At 49.7% G+C, this 22840-nt stretch overlaps 2 protein-coding genes across 4 annotated transcripts; one reads left to right on the forward strand and one right to left on the reverse strand.

The window, feature by feature from the left end:
• The first annotated feature begins 29 nt into the window (after positions 1–29).
• CERS4L (ceramide synthase 4-like) lies at positions 30–16843 on the forward strand. Of its 2 annotated transcripts, XM_025144309.3 has the most exons (11): positions 30–3073; positions 3604–5594; positions 6771–6888; positions 7786–7904; positions 8998–9055; positions 9513–9563; positions 10273–10365; positions 11579–11707; positions 11970–12076; positions 12614–12758; positions 14897–16843. In XM_025144309.3, the coding sequence occupies exons 2-11, from the start codon at positions 5428–5430 to the stop codon at positions 14969–14971; spliced, it is 1062 nt and encodes a 353-aa protein (XP_025000077.2). In that variant the 5' UTR covers positions 30–3073; positions 3604–5427; the 3' UTR covers positions 14972–16843. The 2 variants fall into 2 exon arrangements, with proteins under 2 accessions (XP_025000077.2, XP_046760572.1); XM_046904616.1 differs by having other exon boundaries at positions 30–5594.
• A 367-nt stretch (positions 16844–17210) lies between these two features.
• Positions 17211–22203, reverse strand: LOC428319 (kelch-like protein 23-like). Of its 2 annotated transcripts, XM_040653608.2 has the most exons (4): positions 22100–22203; positions 21268–21789; positions 20162–20573; positions 17211–17648 (listed from the first exon to the last, which is right to left on the reverse strand). In XM_040653608.2, the coding sequence occupies exons 2-4, from the start codon at positions 21770–21772 to the stop codon at positions 17342–17344; spliced, it is 1224 nt and encodes a 407-aa protein (XP_040509542.1). In that variant the 5' UTR covers positions 21773–21789; positions 22100–22203; the 3' UTR covers positions 17211–17341. The 2 variants fall into 2 exon arrangements, with proteins under 2 accessions (XP_040509542.1, XP_040509541.2); XM_040653607.2 differs by having other exon boundaries at positions 21268–22203.
• Positions 22204–22840: the final 637 nt, after the last annotated feature.

Consider the following 22840-nt stretch of genomic DNA (forward strand, 5'->3'; position numbering starts at 1 on the left):
CGCCTGCGCGGTGCAGTGCCTCACTTCTCGCGAGAGGTCCGGCGCACGGAGCGTGCCCGGCGTAGCACGAGCCTGGCCCGACGCGGCGCGGCGCTACGTTGAATGGCAGCGGCATAGTGCAGCATAGCACAGCATGGCATGGCCTGGCCTGGCACAGCATAGCACAGCGTGGTACGGCATAGCACAGCACGGCACAGCATAGTACGGCCTGGCGTGGCACAGCACAGCATAGCATAGCACAGCATAGCATGGCACAGCCTGGCATAGCACGGCATGGCATGTATAGCATAGCCTGGCATAGCATAGCACAGCATGGCTTAGCATAGCACGGGACAGCATAGCAGAGCACAGCCTGGTGTAGCACAGCACAGTATTACACAGTGTGGCATAGCGTGGCATGGCATAACACAGCCTGGCGTAGGATAGCACAGCATGGCCTGGCATAGCACAACGTGGCACAGTGTAGTGCAGGCTGGCATAGCAATGCACAGCAGAGCATAGCGTGGCACAGCACCATGCGGGCTGGGGGTGCCTCTCCAGCACTCAGGCTCAGCCTGGGTTCTGGTCTGCTCAGCACTGTGCTCCAGGAGGGCTGTGAGGGTTACATCCCGTGGTTTTGCTGTGCACATCGGACCTCCAGTGAGGCTCTATCAGTGCTACAGACCCCAGCCAGCTCTGTGTATGCAGACCCCTGAGGGAAGGTGCAGAGCAGCCAAAGCCAGGATCTGCACTGGTGCTCAGGACAGGGCGAGAGGCAGTGAGAGCAGAGGGAAATGTCTGAACGTCAAGAAACACTGATGGACACCCATTCTTTTAGCACATTGATAGGCTTACAGTTCATGATAGCAGTCATGTAATGAGTGATCAAAGTCACCTGACATTTCAAAGGCACTGAATGCACATTACACATATGCCTACAATGAAATACATAATGATTAAATACTGTGCATTAATTAGATGCTGATCTGTTAGGCTTATCTAGCAGTCACATAGTATTCCTGATATGGAATATGGGTTGGCCATTGTATGGATCTCCTCTGGACACTCGGACAGTTTGATGCCCTTCTGACTTTGTGGGCATCAGACCTGCACCCAGGGTTCAAGGTGAAGCTGCACTGTGCAGAGCAGAGCAGGACAGCCCCTTCCCTCACCTGGCAGCAGTGCTGGGCTCCGTGCACTCCAGGGTACCAATCAACCAGAACCCCCAGGTCTCTTTCTGCAGGCTGACCTCCAGCCTCTCGTCCCCCACCTGTAGCCACAGGCAATCCACAGCAGCATGAAGTCCAGCCAGAGCAAGGGCCAAATCCTGCCTCTGGGTGTGCAGCCCTGGCAATGGCTACAGGTGGGGGATGAGAGGCTGGACAGCAGCCTGCAGAATGGGACCTGGGGGTTCTGGTCAACACCGAATAGGGTCTGAGGCAGCAGAGTGCCCTGGAGCCCCAACGCCCCACAGCCCAAAGCTGACAGAGCTCAGGGAGCGTTGGGACACTGCTCTCAGCTAAAGGGCTTGGGTGGTGCTGTGGGGCCAGGAGCTGGACTGGGGGATCCTGTGGGTCCCTTCCGACTCAGACTGTGCTGTGATCCTGTGATTCTGTATGCTCTCCATTGCAGAGTGCTCGACTTGCAGCACCCAGGAGGTATTTTCATGTCCCCTTTGGAAAATGTAAGATTTAGATGAACTGCCTTCCCCCTTCCTTCTTCTGCACAGTGATGCCCAAAGCAGCGATGTGGATCTCCTCAGTGTGACACGGCTGTCCTCACTCCTGGGCAGCTGTGATCTGGGGCTGCTTCAACCTGTCTGTATAATGTATATCAGGACCACAGTTAAGATTTAATTGGGACAGAAATCAATCTGTTTGCAAAGGTGAACTAAAGCTAAAAGCACACTGCAGAAATGCATGCTGCAGGCAGGTGGCTGAAGGAGCAGTTCCAGCCTGTGGCTCAGTGAGCATAACTGAATTCCATTTTGTGTACAGTCAGTGATATCTGAGGGGAGTTTTTGGTCTTTCTTCAACAAAAGCTTTCTATAGGTTGTAGCCTTGAGGCAAACAGAAAGAGATCCCAGCAGTTTGACTTGAATTAGACAGTACCATTGCAGTTGTTAAACGTGTTGATCTTGAAACACACAACACTCAGAACAGTGTAACTTTGGCAATGTCACGTCTTAACTGCCTGATGCTGTCTGATCTGACTCTATTTGGAATGGCCTCTGGAAGCCATAGCCCATTGCCACTAATGACTGTGGACAGCAAGTGTGAAACTGTAAACCTTAACACAGGGACATCTCTTTTAAGAGCATAAGTGCCCCATACATACTCATAACATTGAAACTGTGTACAGTGGAATAAAAGCTTTGGAAAGATACAGGAAAAAAAAAAACGTTTTCCTACAGGAAATGTTGCTGTGTGCCATGTGAGAGATTTTGTAATGCTATGGATCTCAGTCCCTTGCTGGGGCCTGTACCTGGATGTGTCGAGAGTTTAAAGCAGTAGGCAATGAAGTCGTGATGCAATTCTGACTCAGTTCCTTTAGACATTCTGTATCTTATATCCTGTGTAGTCTTAGACTTTTGGTGCTGTAATGCCTTAAAAGTGTTAAATAGGTATGGCACAGATTTCTATCGTATAGATCTATTAAGCTATGAAACCATACTATTAACAGATCTGCTGGTACAACAGCAGGCACTCAGACTGCCCAGGCTGTGCAGGCACTTCCCTGCATGTGCCTGGCACGGTCCAATGCTAACTGGGGGACACGGACCACGTGTACAACCTTGCCACTCCTCCACAGGTGGTGAGTTCAGGAGGAATGGCTATGTATCATTTTGTACTACTGAATGCAAAAGTTCTTTATAAATTCCTTTTGAATGGTTTCAAAACTCTCTGGGCTCTTTTCTACTTCTTGGACTCGCAGGAGGTGACCAGGCTGGTTGGTGAACAGGGAAACATGTCTGGGTGCTGTTGCCACGGTTGTTGAACACTCAGCATGCATGGAGGTGATGTTGCAGACCCGGAGCATTCAGCCATATTCGGCCATGCCAGTAAAGAGCAGCAGCTGCCTCCTTTGTGTCCTGGTTAGTGAAGCTTCATTTGGCCCTGACGCAGTTTGGGGCACCCCTGAGTTAAACCTGGAGGCAGTCCAGGTGATGTGACACTGACAGAGCAATGGAAGCCCACAGCTTGGCAGATGATTTGAAGCTGTGAGGACGTGGGAGGCGAAATGCACTTTGAGTCTTCTTTGTCAGGAGGTTTCAGAAGGGTGGGAAGGATCGATGCTGTAAAATCACATCTGAGGAGCAGAATGCTCCCCAGAGACTGCCCCAGGCGCTGTGGAGACAGTGCAGACATACACTGATGCCGGATGAGTTTTATCCCGAGTTCTGCCATCTCCATGATCGTGGAGAGAAGCTCCACCCAGGCTCATTATAAGGCCGATCTGATCACTGTGAAAGCATACATGAAGGATTTGGGAGGGCTCCTGGGGGCTAAATTAGGACACTTTAACTGAGTGACTGAGCGTGGCAGTGGTGAATCATTGGGGCCCATCACACAGCAGAATTTTTCTTGCCATCATTGCTGTGGCTCAGCAAAGCTCTGTGTGCAGTTTTCTCCCCACAGGGGCTCCACATTCTCTCTCTGCCTGCTCTGATGTCAGGAGGTTTGTGAGTGCTGCGTTACTATTTCTGAATCCATCGCATCAACTCCCTCTATCACCACCACCACCCGTGGACACAATTCCTCTTGGAGCATCATAGGCCTCAAAACTGAGAAGCTGCTGTAAAACCTGCAGCAAAACTCCGGGTCACATCTGCTAAATAACCCAGCAGCACGGATGGAGCACTGGGTGCAACAGCAGAATCTATTTCCAATTGATCCTTATCAGCCCTGTGTGCAAGAAGGGAGTGCACCGCACCATGTGTGCGTCAAGCAATGTCATCAGGCTGCAGTGGGGATGGAATGTCCAGCTCCAGGTGAGCTGTGAGAAACAGAACCTCTCCCGGTGTCTTTAGGCAGCTCTGCAGTGCTGAGCTGGAGACTGGAACAGCATGGGCCCCAGGGCTGGCAGCTGGCACCGAGCTGCTGGCTCCAGTGGGCACTGCTTGGGGATCGTGTTTTTAAAGCACACGCTGGAAACATGGGAGAAGTGCAGCCGCTGTGTTTTTTCACTCAGACACATATGCCCAAGGGAACCTTTACTTGCATGACTGCATGGCTTCGAACAACATTGCTTTTCTCATCTGCACGTGTACAACAGACACAGTGCCTGCAGGCAGGGGCGTCCCTAAGAAACAGCAAAAAGCTGAAGTCATGTCTAAACAAGGAAAGGACTCGTAACTTTGGACATGCCAGGAAGTACACTGAGAAACAAAGGGCAGCAGTCATCTGCTCCAAAAAACACTGGGAAAACTGCAGGAGTCGTTTAATAAGGACTGAGAAGGGATCAGGCTGGAGCAAAAATAATCCCATGTGCTGCCTGCATATGGCTTTCCTACTTGGAAGCAGGGGGTGTCCACATCAGCTGTCTTCTTGCTGAGGCTACATCCCACCAAAATGATGGGCATGATGAGGTTCTATAAGAAACATTAAAGGAATAACTGCAAACCTTCTGCCTGGGTTGTATTCACCCAACAGCCAAGAGGGAACTGACACAGTAAAGAGTTCAGCTACCAACTGAGGAGGGTCGCTGTTGTTTCAAACCGTGGTGGTGTCAGAAATTTAGGGAAGTCCCAGGTGGAAACGTGAGGAGCTGCTGACATCTGGCCTGAGCAGATTGGCACAACGTACCATGAGTTACTGGAAATGCGTACGAACATAACACTGTGGGAAAGAGTCCCCATGTGTTGTGTATGAGGAAATTGTGTCTTTCTCTGCCAGAGTTCTCCCAAAGGGTCAACGAGTTTATGCAGAGGAGAGAACCCGCTGGTAGTGCTTTGCAGGGGTGTTCAGAAGGACCCCTGGGCAGAGGTCTGAAGAAACCCACCTGAGGCTCTGTGAGAGACCAACAGATTTTTCACAGCTATGAATTGTTAGAGAAGCCCCATGAATGGGCGGTGGGTTAACAGGCAAGGTTAGGAAGAGAAAGGTTGGTAGAAAACGGGAGCAAGAGATATCCCTTCTGATACTGTCACCTGGAAGGGACTCATCGTCTGTGCAGTGGAGTGCAATTGAAGACATCCACCTCCTTAACACCCACAGAATTATTTTCTTGTACCAAGGCATTTCACCCCACCTCTAAGCTCACGGGCAGGTCAGGACAAGTGGTATTGGAAGTCATACTCATGGGATCGAGTGCACGGTGCAGAGTGTGAGCGACGAGCTGCTGGGCTGGGCGTCCCGGAGCGCCGGCAGTCCTGATTCAAGAGCGACTTTTACATCTCCCTGCCGAGTCCCAGAGCCTCTGCTGTCTTTGCCCACCACCTGGACCAGGATGGGACTGTCGGAGGAGCTCTGGCACCACCAGTACTGGCTGCCACCTGGAGCCACCTGGGAAGACATGAAGGAGTCTGCGGACACACACTACCCAAAGCCTCAGGACCTCTGGCTGTGCCTCCCCGGTGCTCTGCTCCTGATCGTTGTCCGATGCATCTTTGAAAGGTGGGTGGCACAAATCCAGCTTCTTCTGTGCTTGTTGTCAGCAGTGTCTGTGCAGGGTTGCTCCGCACTTACCCTTACCCATCTCCTATCCACAGAAAAGCTGGAAAGGGTTTGCTCCCAGAAATACCGAATCTCTCTGTGTTTCGTGGCAATAAGTATTTGTCTGGCAGCAATGTGCCATCTCTCTTTCCTGTACCTGTATCCTCACCTGGACCAGGTGTGAAAACACAAATCCGCCACTCAGCTGCACCTCAGCCGTAGGTGGAGAGTCTCTCTGGAGAGAGGGGGCTTGGGCTCAGCAGAGAGACCAGCTGGGAGCGTGCAACACAAAATAAGGCATTTGCTGGGTACATCAGGGCTGGGAGCCCCTGCTGAGCCGGGGGTCAGCCTGGTCTTAGGGGATACTCCCAAAGATGCCATGCGAGTCCCCACTCTCGGCATAGAGGAAGAAGAAGAGAACAGCCGTGGCTCCTGCAGCCTGCTGTAGGACCGTCCTGTTCACACCACTCCTTCCCCCCTCCCCAGCTCAGCCCTGCTCTGTCCTGGCACCAGAGGTCCCCAGTTCATGCAGGGTTGAGGTGCTGCGGTGCCTCAGCGATGGGCGTTCCACTTTGGCTGACGGAAATGGTATTCCCAAGCAGTGCATGTGAGCTGACAGCCATCTCCTCTGGGTCTTTGGGTGGGAATGATGCAGATCCACGTGGCTGAGCGCAGGGTATGGATTCAGAGTGGGCTTTGGGCGCCTGTTCCAAAACGAGAGACTGACACATGAGGGGATATCAAGGAATTATCAGTGAGAGTGGGGCAGATTGTTGGGCAGACATGCAGTTGTCCGGCCAGGCAGAGCAGGGCTTCAATATCTGTGGAGTGGGAAGGCTGTGCTCAGCAAACCTGCCCTCAGCTGGAACGTGAGCCTTCCCTGATGGTCCTTCAATCCAGCCTATCCAGATCCCTCTGCAGAGCCGCCCTGCCCTCAGGCAGATCAACACTCCCACCTAACTTGATGTCACCCACATACCTCCCGAGGGTGCACTCAATTTCCTCATCAAGATAGCTGAGAAAAAATATCAGAAGAAAGTGGCCTCAATACGAATGATATTTCTTATTGTTGCCGCCGCCTGCGATGGGAGAGGGCACCCACATCCTCTCCGCTCTGAACTCTCTTTCCTCTCACAGAACCATAGCTCTGCCCCTGGGCAGGACGCTGGGAGTCAGAGACAAGCGGAGGCCCAAAGCTCAGCCCAGTGCCACACTGGAAGGCTTCTACAAGCTGCTGGGCAGGACTCCAAAGGAGGTGAGTGCCCCTGTGCTGAGAGCCCATGCAGCCAACACCTCCTTCCCCCGTTGCCAACCACCATTCTGGGGCAGAAGGAGATATTTCACCATCCACCAATGCATTCTGCAGCCACAGCCCCAGTGATATGTGATCTGATATGTGTCAGATCGAGCAGATAGCTGGGAGCTGTTGGCTTTCCTGGTGAAGCAGCCATCTCCCCATGGTGGGCAGATCCTGCGGATAAGGCTCCTTATCTTTAGCAGAGTCCTTTGGATCACTGCTCACAGTGATATGTTCCCAGATCTATAAAGTAATTATTGACTTAAATTTGTATGAAGCTTTGTCAAATTAATTTAAATAAATGGTCCCAAGCTCAACTCTATTCTTACCTTAATCACTGTTTTAAGGCTAGGCAGTTTTATTGGGACTGTGTATGAAACAGATCATGATGGAAATGGTGCTTTTGGGGCTGTTTGTTGCTCAAACAATTGGATGTTCCATCTGATGTCACTGAGAGAGCTAGTGTGTTGCTTCTTTCTCATCACAAACTAAGTTTATTTTATTGTTGTTTGCCACACACAGGTGATGATCATCTTTCAAACATGCATCAGAGGTGAAAAAATGTAGTAGTTAGACTTTCAGAGCAGGCACTGACTCCTATTGCTGGCAGAATTGGGCAGGGTGAGCATGTGCTAAGCTCCAAACCTGGGTTTACGTATTTCCACACTGGAGATTTAGAATGGCCAAAGGGATGTGGGAGGTCAGCAGTGCAAACATGGCAGATCCAATTCTTTCCCAAAGAGAGGTGGTCTGTGGGGAAGCACGGACCCAGGGGGGCAGAGGCAGCCCCTGCCACCACATGGAGACACACAGGGTCAGGAAGGCAAAGCGCTGCTTTCCCCATCTGTTCTGCAGGGTGACCTGATTTCAGTGGCCAAGCAAAGCGGCCTGCCAGTCAGAACAGTGCAGACCTGGTTCCGGCACCGGCGGGCCCAGGACCATCCCAGACTTACAAAGAGGTTCTGTGAGGCGAGGTAGGTGGGCCAGCACGGGGATGGGAACCTCCAGCGAGGAGCTGCATGGCAGCCCATGTCATACTTTCCGCTCTGGTATGAGGTGGTGGAGTCTCCTTCTATGGAGATGATCAAGACCATCTGGATACCGACCTGTGCAAGCTATTCTAGGGAACTGCTTTAGCAGGGGGTTGGACTCGACGATCTCTTGAGGCCTCTTCCACCCCTGCAATTCTGTGATTCTGTAATCATAGAATCACCAAGGTTGGAAAAGACCTCCATGATCATCCAGTCCAACTGCCCACCTACCACCAATATTTCCCACTAAACCACGTCCCTCAGTACCACATCTGCTCTTTCCTTGGATACCTCCAGGGATGGTGACTCCATCACTCCCTGGGCAGCCCATTCCAGCTCCTGATCACTCTTCTGGATAAGGAATTATTCCTAACGTCCAATCTGAATCTCCCCTGGTGCAATTTGAGGCCGTTCCCTCTCATCCTAATGCATATTGCAATGATATATGGAATCAGAAAGGAGGGAGAAGCCACCCAGCATCCAGACGAAAAGGATTGTGTTATTGGTGGATCTCAGCTGGAGGCTTTAAATTGTATGTACAAAGAGGCTCCAATAAGATAAAAGATCCTCTGTTCCTCCTGCTCTGAAAACTACATTTCTCAGTGCTTGAATCCTGTTACCACATCACAAAAGGAGACAGGTAGAGGCACCTCAGGAGTGATGCTGTGTCCCGCTTAATGCTGGCAGAGTACGTTGGGGATTTGGGCACAGCAGAACCCAGGTGAGCTGCGGGTACCCCACTGCCTTACAGCACATAGCTGCACATGCAAGCAGAGCTGAGGTGCTGCAAACCTCTGTCCAAACAGAACCCCCATGGGCTTCTCAGCCAGTGGGAGAGCACCTGGGAGGCTGGGATCCCGCATCTATCTGTCCACACCTTATCCTTCTCCAGCTGTTTCTGCTCTGCAGCCCTTTGTGCCTAAATACACCCGTTTTGCTGCTTCCCCGTCAGGTGCTGGATGTGATGGCAAAGCCTGGGGAGGTGTCCAAGCTCCGGAGGGAGTTATAATTCCCCCTTTGTTTCTTTCTGTTTTAGCTGGAGATTCACGTTCTATTTCACATCGTTCTTCTCTGGGGTGGCTCTCCTATACGATGTAAGTACATCAACTGGGAAACAATGTGGGGTGACACCTTCTAGGTGTTCCTCATTCATGGAAAATAAGTTTGATGCTCCTGGGCCGCTCCAAGGAACCCACAGATAATGTGTGGCCATGACTATGGATTTGGACCACAGTCTCAGAGTCAAGGAAGGACAAATTGAGGGACATGGCACAGAACCATTCCCAATCCACATCCAGCAGAACGATCCCCTTCTCCAGACACAGGCCTGGCTATTTCCTTCATCCTAGCTGCAGCTACTGCCTGCTGGGTATCATCACTGCTGGTGGAACATTCACCAATGACAACTGCCATCCACTTTTGGAAAGGTCAGGGGCAGATTGGCTCTACCACAAGCACTCTGACACCATATGCTTACTGAAGTGCTTTTTCTTGCTGTTGATACACGTTGTTAGGGCTATGGGCTCTTACTGCTGCCTTCTCTTTGCACAGAAGCCGTGGGTTTGGGATCACACTGTGTGCTGGCTGAGATATCCACAACAGGTGAGCTGCAAGTCTGGGATAACTCAGGTTGGAAGGAGGTTTCTTGTCAGCTGTGAGCTCAGAGCAGGCTGCTCAGGTCTTTCTCCAGTCTGGTTTTGAAGACCTTAAGGGATGGAAACTGCACAACGTCCCCAGGCAACCTGTCCTGCTATTTGACAACTGTCATGAGTCCAAAGTTGCCCCTTAGATCCACCTCTTGTTTCTAACCATGCACGCTGCCTCTCACCCTCCCACCATGAACCACAGTGAAAACTTGGCTGTCTTCCTGACCAGCTCCCTGCAGGCCGTGCGTGTGGAGGAGCAGCAGGAGGCTGTCCTGCCTCTGCCCTGAGCAGCCACCTCTTCTCGTTGAGTTTCTCTGTAATACAAGCCTGGCTAGAAGGACCTCCACCTGTGGGGCCACAAAAGGGACCAGGCAGTCAAGACACCCCTTGAATTCTTGAAGAGCAATGGGGACAGAACGTCCAACAGGAGATCCTGGCTCCCCTCAGATTCTCTGGAATGATGTGGCACTTGTCCTGCCCTCAGTGCAGCCACCAGCACAGCAGCAAACAGTTCAGCCACAGGGGATGGGGAATCATAGATGTGACCAAGCCCTGCTGTCCCAAATGCAGTCTGAATGAGTGCACTTACTTGGGAAGAGCCTTGTCCTTTCCTGTCCCCCAAGGCTAAGCAAGGGTTGTCACGTTGCCATTTCCTTGTATCACAGCCTCTCCTGCCCGCACTGGGCTGGTTCTACCTGCTGGAGCTCTCCTTCTACTGCTCACTGGTTGTCACCCTGCCCTTCGATGTGAAGAGGAAGGTAAGTGACAGCAGCACAGCTGCAACCCACTGCACTGGCACCACTCAGCTTCTTGGGAATGCCCAGAAAATCCCCAGCCCTGGAGGCAGCAAGGCAGGCAGCATCTGCTGCAAAGGTGCGAGGGCGCTCAGTTCCTGCAGCTCTCCTGCCAGCCCCTGAGCCTCACCCTACAGCTTTGTCCCCTATTGCTTTGTCTTTCTGCCTGCAAAGCCAGGGGAGAGCTGTGGCTGACACCAGGACTGTGTGCCCGGCCAAGGGACGACCACTGGCTGGGCACAGCACTGTGGCCCTTCCCTGCTGGGCTCCCAGAACCAGAGGGCTCCGTCCTCCTGATGGGACAGACCAGGGTCCTCTTGATGTACGTATTGCTTGCATGGTGTTTTCTGAGCAGTGGGATGTGCTGGCCTTCTGGGACCCACAGACCCAACAGCCACCTTTGCCCCCTCCCCCACCTGCCTTAGTCTGCAGTATAGGCTGCACAGAGCTGTGGTTCAAACTCGGTTTCATTGATGATTTTTTAATTTGACAATAACATTTTCTTGCTCTGCCCCAGAAATGGACTCTACCCAGCTCTGGCAAGCACGTCCCAGGAGACATGCAGTGACTCTTAAAATTGCCAACCATCCCATAGTGCCTGTAGACAGGCTGATGGTTGGAAAGCTGCAGTGCCTCCCAAGAGCAGCAGGAAGCCACTGTGTGGGCCAGAGCTGGAGCTGGGCTCCTCATGACCTCCGCAGAGCACTCAGGGCTCATGCTTTTGTACCCCAGCACCCTAACCAAGCAGTAGGTGGCCCTGTTCATTGCAGGACTAGATGGCCTCCAATGATCCCTTCCAACCCAAACAATTCTATGACTACCTTTGCACATATAGGCTTGCCCATGCTGCAAGGTTCTGTTTCCACATGGGAAGGCACATTCCCTACCTGCAGCATCTCCAGCCACCTCCATTGGTTCGTCTCCGTGGGCAGAGCTGGGGAGTTGAGGCACTGCCTCCACTGTGGCTACGGGGCAGGTCCTGTCCCCGGCCAAAGGCATCTACTGTTATCACACACAGCTCTTCAATACATGGGAGAGTGAGCCCACATACAGCCTAGGAGGAAAATATGGAGCATTAAGGGCTGATGCCTTGTGGAGGTGTTTGCCACGTCCAGCAATGCAGCACCATCCACAAACAGCCACTGCCAGGTCAAGGCACTCTGTCTTCTCCTTGCAGGACTTTAAGGAACAGATCATCCACCACATTGCCACCATCACTCTGATCTTTGTATCCTACTGTGCCAACCTGATACGGCTTGGGGTGATGATCATGCTGATCCACGATGCCTCCGATTACCTTCTAGAGGTGAGTTCCCCTCACTCCGAAATGCAGTTCCATGCTCACATCTGTCAGTAGCGCATTGCTACGTGTGACCTGTGCAGTGGGAAGGCCAGGAAGCATCAGATTGACTGCTCCTGGGGAAAAGTGAGGGAGTGCACAACCAGGATGTCAACCAACAAATCCGATAACCCGTCGGCTCATGGGAAATCCCTGCAGCCCTGCAGGAGAGGGATAGGAGAACGAGCCCGCTGCCGCATGGGATATATGGCTGTTTGTCTCTCTGCAGTTGGCCAAGGTTCTCCATTACATGAAATGGAAGCGGGTCTGCGAAGCGGTCTTTATTGTTTTCGCTGTGGTGTTCATCAGCTCCCGCCTTGTCATTTTCCCACTAATGTGAGTTCATGTTTTAATGAACAGAACATTCCAGGTAAGCTCAAAGACGAATCCAGCTAGAACTGGGGGAACGAAGAAGAAAAGCTGAGGGTTGTTAGCTATAAATTAATCTAGAGTTGCAAAGTGCCCTTCGTCCCCAGGCTGTGGCTGTGTCCCATGCTGGGGTGGTTACACGCTGCCATAGACACCCAGCTCCAGCTCCAGCACAGGGAGAAGCACTGCCTGCTGCTCCTGGAGGGCATTGCAGGTTTCCAACCAGCAGCCTGTCTGTGAACACTATGGGATGGCTGGGAATTTCAAGGGTCACTGCGTGTCTTCTGGGGCCTGGGATGTGCTTGCTAGAGCTGGTAGAGTGTTTCTGGGGCAGAGCAAGAAGGCACCAAAGTGAAGCATGATTTCCCAGCACAGCTCAGCTCTGCCCAGGGGATCCAGGAGACAAATATCTGCCCAGAAAGTTTCCTGACCCTCCTAAGTGTGAACGCACACAGCCTGCCGGAGTCCTGTCTCTTCTCATTTGTCCCTCTCTCTCTCCCACAGCACATACTATTACTACGTGACAAAATTTGAGATGTTCTTCCTAAGCTGCCTGATAAACGCTTTCCTGATGATCCTGCAGCTGTTGCACATTTTCTGGTCCTATCTCATCCTCCGGATGACCTTCAATGTCATCCTCTATGGTGCGGTAAGAAAAATCTTTTTCTCCTCCATGACCACGAGATCCAGCGTGGCTCTGCACACCTGCAGGGAAAGGGTGGGAGAAAAGGGACTGCCCAACCAAACAGCCCAAGAGCTTCAGAAGTGAAGTCACGCGCTGAGGGTTGTATGGGCATCTTTGATTGTGAAGATGAGAGAAGCAGCTCCCTTCTCGGGTATTTTGTTTGCTGGTGTTATGCCTTCAGCTTACACTGAGCTGCACCTTCATTAAATTAGATTAAGAGAAAAAATAATTTATCTGAAGGATGAAACGGAGCATACTCTTGTCTAGTTTGCATGTGATGGCAAAACGAGGAGAAGGGGCAATGTGTTCAGAGGCACTGCTGCTACTTGGGATGGCTTGAGGAAGGTGGAGGATTCAGCTGTTGGGAACCCCAAGGAGGTCAACAAGGAAAAATCAGAAGTCCTCCACCCGGCGAGGAAGAATCCTCTGCCGGAACACAACAGGGCTGTGGGGCAGAAAAGGGCCTTTGTGATTTGGAGGTGGACACAAACCAAGTGTGGGCTCTGGCAGCAAAGAAAGCCAAGACAGTCCTGGGCTATATGACGAGGAGCATAGCCAGCAAATAGCATGATACCTCATGTGCTGTGTCCAAATTTGGGTCAATCAGTGCAATAGAGGAAAGTGACAATACACAGACATCCAACAGCGCGCCAGCAAGATAGTGAGGGGCTGATGTACACCATCTGTGAGGAGGGGCTGAGGGAAATGGGCTGCGTAGCCTTTAGGAGAAGCTACTAGAAGCCTTCTGGCATCTAGAGGGAGGTTTTTAAGGAGGAGGAGCCAGGTTAGTGATGAACAGTGGGAGGACAAGAAACAATAGACAAAAGCCGAAATGACCGGTTCGATCTACATATAAAGAACAGCTTTTTCATGGTGCAGGCAGTAAAGCAGCAGAAGAGGTTGCTCAGGGAGTGGAGTATGGTCTCCTGGGGTGTACTGCACTGAGCACTGAGGTGATCCTCCTCTCTGCTCTGCCCTGGGGAGGGCACATTTAGAATACTGTGTCCAGTTCTGGGCTCCCCAGTTAAAAACAGACTGGGATCTCCTAGAGGAGTCCAGTAGAGGGCCACAGATGGTAAAGGGCCTGGAGCATCTCCTGTATGAGGAAAGGCTGAGTGACCTGGGTCTGTGCAGCCTGAGGAAAAGAAGACTGAGGCGGGGATCTGATCAATGTTTATAAATGTCTGAAGGGAGGTGGGAGGCAAATGGATGAGGTCAGGCTCTTTTCGATGGTGCACAGCAATAGGACAAGGAGCAATGGCCTAAAACTTGACCACAGAAGTGCCATACAAACATGTGGAAGAACATCCTTACTGTAAGGCTGACAGAGCACAGGAACAGGCTGCCCAGAGAGGTGGTGGAGTCTCCTTCTATGGAGATATTCAAGACCCATCTGGATGCCAACCTGTGCAACCCTTTGTAGGGAACTGCTTTAGCAGGGGGTTGGACCCAATGATCTCTTGATGTCCCTTCCAACCCCTGCGATGCTGTGGTGCTGAGTGATTCCACGGGGTGGTGCAGTGCCCTTCTTCCTGAGAAGTTTGGTCTGACATCACAGCTGACCACGCTTTGAGGAGGAGGTTGGTACACCATCACCAGAAGTCCCTTTCCAATATGACTTACCCTATGCCCCTAAATACAGATACGTATATTTATGAGTGTATATATCAACGTATAAAATCCAAACTAGACTATGTACTCACAAAGCAATGAGAGAAAAGTTCCTCCTTCACTTTACCTATGCGAGGACTAAGCTCTCTCTTCGTACTTGGCTTCAGAGGCCAGCCCACTCTGTGCCGTTCAGCGCACCCAGCAGTTTATGTAGTCACTGTGTTAATAAAACTTATTTTCAGAAGGTCACATTACAAGAACATGGCCAGGATCACCCAGAAAGTGCATTCAAACCTTACAGAAACACTTGCTGGTTTCAGCCTTCCATATACAGGGACAATTACCACGTTGGCATTAAGGACCTGAGCTCACCTATAATTTTTATTGTACCTCTCAGGTTATTTCATCAGTGCTCTGAACGAAATCAGGACTATATAACATAGCATGGCAGGGGTTCTGCAGCTCATTTAAATCATCTTTCTTTCCTACAGAAAAAAAAAGATGCAAGAAGTGACACCGAGGAAAGCGATGGGAGCGAAGCAGAGGATGCAGCAAAGAACGAGTAGCGCGAGTTCGTTATCAAACACCAAGAGGCAGAGAGGCTTAAAAGTACAAAGGCTGAATAGGACCTGGAGGAAGAGGCCAGACAGGCTCATGGACCCCTCCACAGTGGTACACACAAAGCACCATCTAACGTCTATGCTGGCTGCTCCGAAAGTATTGCTTCCTATTTACTTCCATGGAAACTGTAATAGATACAAAGAGCACAGTAACACCATTTGATAGAGCAAATTGTCAGCTACAAAATGCTGTTTTTTAACACAGTCACTGCCACTAGCTGTGCATTTTCACCAGTGATGAATGAGAGCTGCGTGCTGCACTCAAACAAATCTGCACCATCGGAGGTGACCCACTGACCCACTGCTGAAATCCACCACACACCCCTCACTGTGCTGCATCCACTGGTTGGTCTCCATAAATGTTCAGTAAGCATCAATGAATGCCAATGGGTGCCGTTTGTTTTGCATGGAGGAATTCAGTGACGCCCCTTCGCTTCATCTGCGCTCCCATATCAGACCTCCCCTCTGCTGCCATCTGTCACACAGCAACAACAAACATGTAATGGGGTATTGGTGGGAAGGTTCAGCCTCTACTGCCATCCCACCGATGTCCGCCTCTGACATGGGCTGACATCGTAAAGTAGGAGGCATTACTTTTGGAGCAGACCTCTTAAATGTCATCATATAGTTTCCAGGCAATAAGTAACTTTAGGAGATGTTTTCCTCACTTCTTCTATCGGGAGCATTGCTTTACTACTATTCTATGGTCACTTATCTGGGAACAGTGATCTATCAGCCAAAGTCTTACTGGACACTGTTGAACATTTAACCAACTTGCAGTTTCAGAAGACACCACCAGCCATTGCTTGCCACCTTATGAGAACAGTTGCATGGGAACAGCTCCTGCTTTAACCTCCAAATAAGTTTCCAGTTTTGGAGTCTAAAATTGCCAGGCTTTGGGGCAAGGATGGACTGTTCCCATAGACAAGGCCTGGCCAGCTGATGTTTGCTGTGTTTGCTGGGAATGGTGTGAAACAGATTGTGTCTAAAAGGTTCTGCTTAACTGAACGTGTACCCTGGGATAATGCTCCTGAAATGGAAAGCAACTGGAACTCTTCTAAATGAATGCTTTTCTGCCAGAGATTATAAGTTAGTCTGAGTGGAAACATTCCATAGGAGTGTATTAATTCTGTTGGAATAGTAGCTGGGTTTTCTCTATTATGGATAACCATTCACTTTGTAACGAATTTATGAAAGAACATAAGGTTCAAAGCCCATATAGGAATGAATTGCACCTGAACCAAAGAGTGGTTTACCTCGATTTCTCATGATGCATTCTTCTGTTGAGTCTCAGCAATCTCAGTTCATGTATCAATCAGGAAGTCTGGTCAGAGACCTGCCGCAGGTCTGACAGCACCAGTGACACGAAGGCTTGGATGCTTCAGAGGGCAGATAAATCTATTCATATTTAGTCTACAAAGAATAACTAGAAACCTACCAATGCTGTCTTTAAAGCTGTTTTCTATCTAGGCTTTGAATATGCTTCCATGGCATCTGACATATTTTATGTGTTAGGGAAAATGAAAGAGGTAACATTTCAGTGTTGCTGCATCACACTGAAGAAATGAGTCCTTAATGAAAGGGACGTGCATGTCCCTGCTCCTTGCACCCCAATTCAGCCACTGGGATGGGAATGGCATTTTTATGCTGGGGCTGCAGAGCAATGAACCCAAAGGGGACTAAGGAGAGGGAAGTGGGATTCTGAGTGCCCCATTGGCGAGTGGTTATCATCACATTCCCAAACACACAAACCCAGAATAGCCTCCCTCCTAACGTGAGGCCTTCTAGGCTCGAATAAAGGTAATTTTAACCATTCTGACAGAACATGGGAAGCTTATTTCAAGCTAAAATGATACTTTATGATGATACTTGGTTTTGCTTTGCTTTTAAATCTGTCCTGCAGTAATATGAGCCCAGACGTACTGCTGAAGATTCCGATAACACACATTTATTACTTTACTCCTACAATTTTTAATTTTATATCTGGGTCAGTGACTTTCCTGTCCCTCCCAGCTGTACAGAGAGAAGCAGAGGAGTCAGAGCACAGAGCAGCCCTTTGCGTAGCATCGACCCTGAGGAGTTTGTGTACCCTTAACACTGACCTCTAGTTCTAACCCACGTGTAATTGCAAAGCTTTCACTTCTTCTTAAAGATCAATCACCAGGTAGAAAAAAAGAGACAAAGCTAGGAAGGAAAGAGATCTATGTTCAAAATTAAACATATTTCACAAACCAAATTTGACACAATCTGGTTCCCGTTGGCTGTAAAGCACATGACTTTTCCTCCATGGTTATCCCAGATCTGACATCACTTAGCCTACGTATCAAACCTTCGCACGGAGACACAACCATGAATAGGAAGGGGGCATGGGAGTTTGTTGTCTATGACCTGGCACATATCAACATAGGGATCAAAGAGGACAACAATGGGGAGGGCACTGTTACCCTTTCTCTGCCCAAGCAGATAAATTTGTCCATTCACAGTGCAGCATCCCATGAAGAATTTCTGGGTCAAGCATTCTTCGTCCACGTGGGTCCACTCATCTGTTTCCACATCAAATCGGAAAGCTTCCCCTCCTATGGTGTACAGAGCGCCGTTCAGTGACGTGATGCAGAGATCATACCTGAGAGAGGAGAAATCCTTCGTGAGAATCAACAGAAAGATCTGTCCCCTGAAATATTCATTGCTGCTTAACTCCTCATATCAAAACCCCCATTTAAATTGAGCAGCACAGAAGCGGACCTCTGGATTTCTCCAGTACAACCTCTTGGCACAGCACCAATGCTAGCTCAGAACAGCCATGGCTTTGTGTACCCAAGGTTTGAAACCACCCAATGCCACGGGCCCTTCACACCCCAAGGTCTGTACCAAGGATGCACACCCTCCTTGGAAACACCAACAACATATCCAGCCCAACTTCCAAAACCATAGCTGTAGCCATTGCCCCTTCCTATACCATTTTAGCTTATGGACAAAACCATGGTCATCATTTCTCTAACTGTCCTTGCTGCAGCTATGGCCTCTTCACCCAGAAAAATCAGCCCAGCTCCTTTGGTGGGTTCTCTCAGGACCCATACTCCAGGTCCTGACCATCTCACAACCCACCACAGTCTCCTCTCCAGTTTCTTTGTATCTCTCTTGAACTGTAAACCCCAAACTAGACCCCGTGCCACTAGTGCAGAGGGGAACAATCATTCACTGTAACATCCTGCAATACTACTCCAAATGCAACTCGGGATGTATTTTGCCCCATCTGTGATGACAGCAATGACTGGATTGCACCAAAACTGGCATTCACTGTAAGCCCCCCATTTTTTCCAGTGGGGCTCAGTCCCAGCCCACGCTGATGCACGGTGTGATTCCTCCTGGGTGGAGAAGGTACCATTTCTCAGTAATTAAACCTCATGAGGTTCATACATCTCAGCTTCTCCATTCTTTATTTCGTTGTATATCCCAGATAACTGAATAACTGGGAACTGGTATATTAGAAGACTAGACTATTTTCAGTCCTATCTAGATTACCATTATTTTAACTCTCATTTTTCCAGAGCAGCCCTGTGATTGAGTGTATGTGTGAGCACATTTATGCTTTTTCAGTCTGGGACACAGTTCCCTTGATCCATTTGAATTCATCTATAAGGGAAAGACAATCTAAGTCACCTAGGAGCAGAATACTTTATTCGGAACAGAAACTACAGGCAGCAGCAAGAGGTTCTGATCTCATAATGGTAAAGCAGTGTATGTGAGTCCTCTTGCAGTCCTCATTTACAGGGCTCGAGTTCTTCAGCAGCACCTGGAAGCGCCATTACCCGCAAGGAGCCCAGCCTGCTGACAAGGTGTCCTGGAGATCCGAGATAACAGTGTGGCTATATGGAATTATTTCCTTCCAGTTACAACAAAGTTCATCCAGTATGGCTACAAATAGAGCCACCTCTCAAAGTCAATCTCATGAAAGTTGTAGAGAATTTCCCCTTGTAACAACACAGAACATGGAAAAGGACTTCTTTGTTCATGCTTCTCCGAACATTGAGCCATGATTCATGTATAGTTTAATGAACCAGCTGTCTTTAGTTTTCTCTATTAAAAATAAAAAATCATCATAGAAACTTAACAGAGTACACAGAAATGTAAATTCAATAGCTAGAAGGAGGAGTCGGGGAATGTCTATCTGGAAATATGTTCCCTTCGAAGAAAAAGCACAATCAGTCCTGGAACTGAGGAATGGGCTGCAGTAAATCCTCTCTCACTGATACTCTACCATTTGGAGTTGGATGTCAGCCTAAAATCTGCAGGAGGTTAGCTGCAAACTTTTGGGAAATTGCCAGGAGACTCTATATTTCATATTGCTTTAAGTATAACCGGGAGTCAGAGGAACTGGAAACCCAATTACAGAGGGCAAACAAGGAGGTAGTCATCACTTGGAGACTCACCAGGCATTGGTCAACTTGTGGGAGGTGACAAGGGATTGCCCTTGCATCACTTATTTTGTTTTTTCCTTCCTCTTTCTTTCAATTATTAAACTGCCTTTATCTCAACCCGCAAGTATTCCTGCTTTTGCTCTTCCTGTTCTCTCACATCCCACTGGCAGGGAGTGAGCAAGTGGCTGGTGAGTGTTTAGATGCTGGTTGGGATCAACCAACTCCAACAAGATAAAAAAGGCAGCACCTATAAAAACACAGTAAAATTGTCTTTGTGTGTCCAATGCAAAAATACCACAAAGGCTGAGAAGGGCAAAAAAAGAGCAAATCAGCTCCATGAACACCATAGTCAGAAGAATGAGGAGAACACACTCCAGGTGAATCCCCTGCAGCCCGTGGAGAGGACCACTCCACAGGTGGAGCCAGTTCTCCCAAGAGGATCTACAGCCCATGGAGAAGCCTACATTAGAGCTGGGTTATCCTGTAGGACTGCAGCCCATGGGAAGCACCTATACTGGAGCAAGTAAAAAAGTGTGAGAAAGAAGGAGGAGCAAAGAGGAATTGTTAATGGGCTGACCGTAATGTCCTCCATCTTCCCCATCCCTGTTCAGGAAGGAAAATGAGCGAACAGCTGGGTGGGAGTTTGCCCCTTCACCAAAGTTAACCCCTCCAGCAGAGCCTTTCTCTTCTTCTCAGGTCTAACAGGATGATTTCTTACCTTGGAAGTGGAGAAAATGAGATGACATCCCAGCTGTCCGTCTCTGTGTTCAACCTTTGCACTCCATCATAGACATGTCCATTTTCATCTAGGCCACAGACCACATAGATCCTGGTTCCCACACTGACCGCATCTCCCCGCTCCACAGGCTGCACCATAGGACTCATGCTTTCCCACTCAGAGTCCACCAACGCCATGCGCTCCACTTCTGCAATGATCCCTTCATCCGTGCTCCCTCCAAGCACATACAGGTAGAGCCCTACTCCTACTGCACAGTGGCTGTTGCGAGACTTCTTCATGGCCGGGCCTTCCAGCCAACTGTTGCTCAGACAGTTGTAGATCAGCACCCAATCCACGCTGTACCACACAAACTCATCTCGGAAATATCCTCCTGTCACGAAAAGGAAGCTTCCTGGAAAGACAGCAAAGAGAAGCATCAGTTACACGAAGGCTGAAAGTTGCTCTTTTCTTTCTATGCTGTACCAACAGGCTGCAAGATAAGCTGGGGAAATTACTGCTCCTCTATTAGGTGGCAATTTTTGATGTGTGGGCCAGCAGGATGCAGCAACTCCTTCCGAGTCTCCCTGGAGGAGAACCATAGAAGCACTGGTTGGAAACAGCCTCTGGGGATCACTCCTGCAGGGTCCTAATTGAGATGGGACTCACCAACACCAGGTAAGGGAAGCCATAGTTTTGAGTTGCCTTCAGACTCTCCAAGGATGACCATACGTACATTTTTCTTAAAGGCAACCATAAATCACCATCTGGTAAAACAACCATGAAAAGAAGGCTCAAAGCCAAAAAGACGTGCTGCTTAGAGGCATTAGTTTCACTCCAGATAGAGCTGATGTGGAGTCTGATACCTTCACTGCTTCTGCAACGTGAAAAGCGTTCAGCCTTGCCTAGTGTTCTCCCAGCACTAAGCAGAACAGAACCATTCTTTGAGCCATGTCTGACCATTTCTGAGTACAAGTGAGGTTTTTAGCAATGCTGTATTTCATAGGAGAGGCTGCTGAATTTGCTGCATTTGGGCTCCTGAGCCTCAATGCGTGCATTTGCTGAGTCCCAGTTGCTAGCACCGCTTGAGTTCCAGCTCTATGAGTTACCTACTGCTGCCACTGCGTATTGGGTGAGGTTTCTGCGCTGCAATGGAGAGCAAGCCTGCCAGGTCCCCGTTTTAGGCTGAAACAGAAATAATTCTTGCTGTTCTTTGTCACGCTTTCCTCCCAGGACGTACAAGGTGTCGTAGCTCCGACCCGTGTAAGGACGCAGCGCCACGTTTTGCCAGCTGGGTGGAGGACAGCTGTCTAACCTCCTGATCAGCCTGCAGAAGGTATCTGCCTGCCCAGGGCGCTTGCTGCGCTTCACCAAGATATCGAGGAAGGACAAACTCAGAAAAGCCACCCTGACTTCGGCCACCAAATCCAAAAAGTCCTTCTCTCTTGTTGCTGGGTCCTCCATTATCCACACCATGATGCTGTCAAATACCACATCTTCTCGAGGAACAAAGAGGTCATCGCTTCTGAGGAACTGCATCAGCGTTTCTTTGGGTAGTGCCTTAAATTCCTCCTGAGACACCACGTCCCCCCAGTGGGTGAGAGCCACGTTCATGGCAGATGCATGCAGCTCTATAAAGGCAAAACGCTGTGAGTAGGCCATCAGGCCCAGGCAGTTGGAAACATGCAGCTCCCTCTCCAGGAATTTCTCACACAACAGTTTCACTCTATCAAACTGGAAAAAGTCAGCCGTCTCCAGCAAGCTGGTCACATTTTCTTGACCTATGAGCACTTGGGCTGTGCGAGTGAACTCAAGAAGTGCCTGGAAAGGCACTGCATCAGTCCCTCTGATCACTATGTGGTGCTCAGAGCTCTCCCTCGTGCCCCCAAAAAACATCGCTTCAAAGTAACGGCTGTGTAACGAAAGTGCCCTACGGCTGACCTGAAAAAGTCTCCCTCCGACCTCAAGAACTGTGTCTGCAACCACTTCTGCCTGTGGATCCAGCTCTTCTGCTTCCTGTGCAGACCCCATGGCTGTTGATGGCCGGGCAGTTAATTTTAACTCAGTCCTTACGCAGCCTTCACTCATGTGAGGGCGCTGGAAATACTATCTGCCTAGCTGGGATAAATACAAGATAAGCCAATCTTGTCCTAAAAATAGAATGTGCTTTCTGTGCTCCTGCTTTGGTCTTCTGCCTTTCCTGCTGCTTTTCAGCAGCGGCAGAAGAGCCGCTTAACCCAGAATTGGCAGATTTAATTGGAACCTAGGTAACGCCAAAGTGAATGAGGGGAGCTGTTCTCCAAGTAGGAAAAAGGAGATGAACAACCAAAACATTCCTGAGCACTGACATCATCTCAGGAAATTGTAGATTAACATTGAACCCACTGAGAAAAACACACACACATTATCTTTCTTTCTGCAAACCAAACACTTAGGAAAGGTTGAGACAGGAAGACGTTCCTGTGGTTCGATCCTTCACCAGTCTAACATCAAATTCCAGGCTGCATGCAGTATTTAGCTTTAAACTTCAACACGGGGAAGGAAAGAGCCCCCATCCAAACACATTTTCACCCAGAGGGTGGTGACGCACAGAACAGGTTGCCCAAGGAGGCTGTGGATGCCCCATCCCTGCAGGCATTCAAGGCCAGGCTGGATGTGGCTCTGGGCAGCCTGGGCTGCTGG

Source organism: Gallus gallus, chromosome 28 (genome assembly GCF_016699485.2).
Source record: "Gallus gallus isolate bGalGal1 chromosome 28, bGalGal1.mat.broiler.GRCg7b, whole genome shotgun sequence".
Lineage (NCBI taxonomy): Eukaryota > Metazoa > Chordata > Aves > Galliformes > Phasianidae > Gallus > Gallus gallus.

Bases quoted from the DNA above. Each gene is read 5' to 3' on its own strand.
- CERS4L (XM_046904616.1), top strand. From the start codon at position 5,428: ATGGGACTGTCGGAGGAGCTCTGGCACCACCAGTACTGGCTGCCACCT. The intron at 9,564-10,272 runs GTGAGCTGCAAG...CTTGTATCACAG, and splicing joins GGCTGAGATATCCACAACAG to CCTCTCCTGCCCGCACTGGG. The intron at 12,759-14,896 runs GTAAGAAAAATC...TCTTTCCTACAG, and splicing joins ATGTCATCCTCTATGGTGCG to AAAAAAAAAGATGCAAGAAG.
- LOC428319 (XM_040653607.2), bottom strand. From the start codon at position 22,189: ATGGGGTCTGCACAGGAAGCAGAAGAGCTGGATCCACAGGCAGAAGTG. The intron at 20,574-21,267 runs GTAACTCATAGA...CTGTCTTTCCAG, and splicing joins ATACGCAGTGGCAGCAGTAG to GAAGCTTCCTTTTCGTGACA. The intron at 17,649-20,161 runs GTAAGAAATCAT...CTCCTCTCTCAG, and splicing joins TCATTTTCTCCACTTCCAAG to GTATGATCTCTGCATCACGT.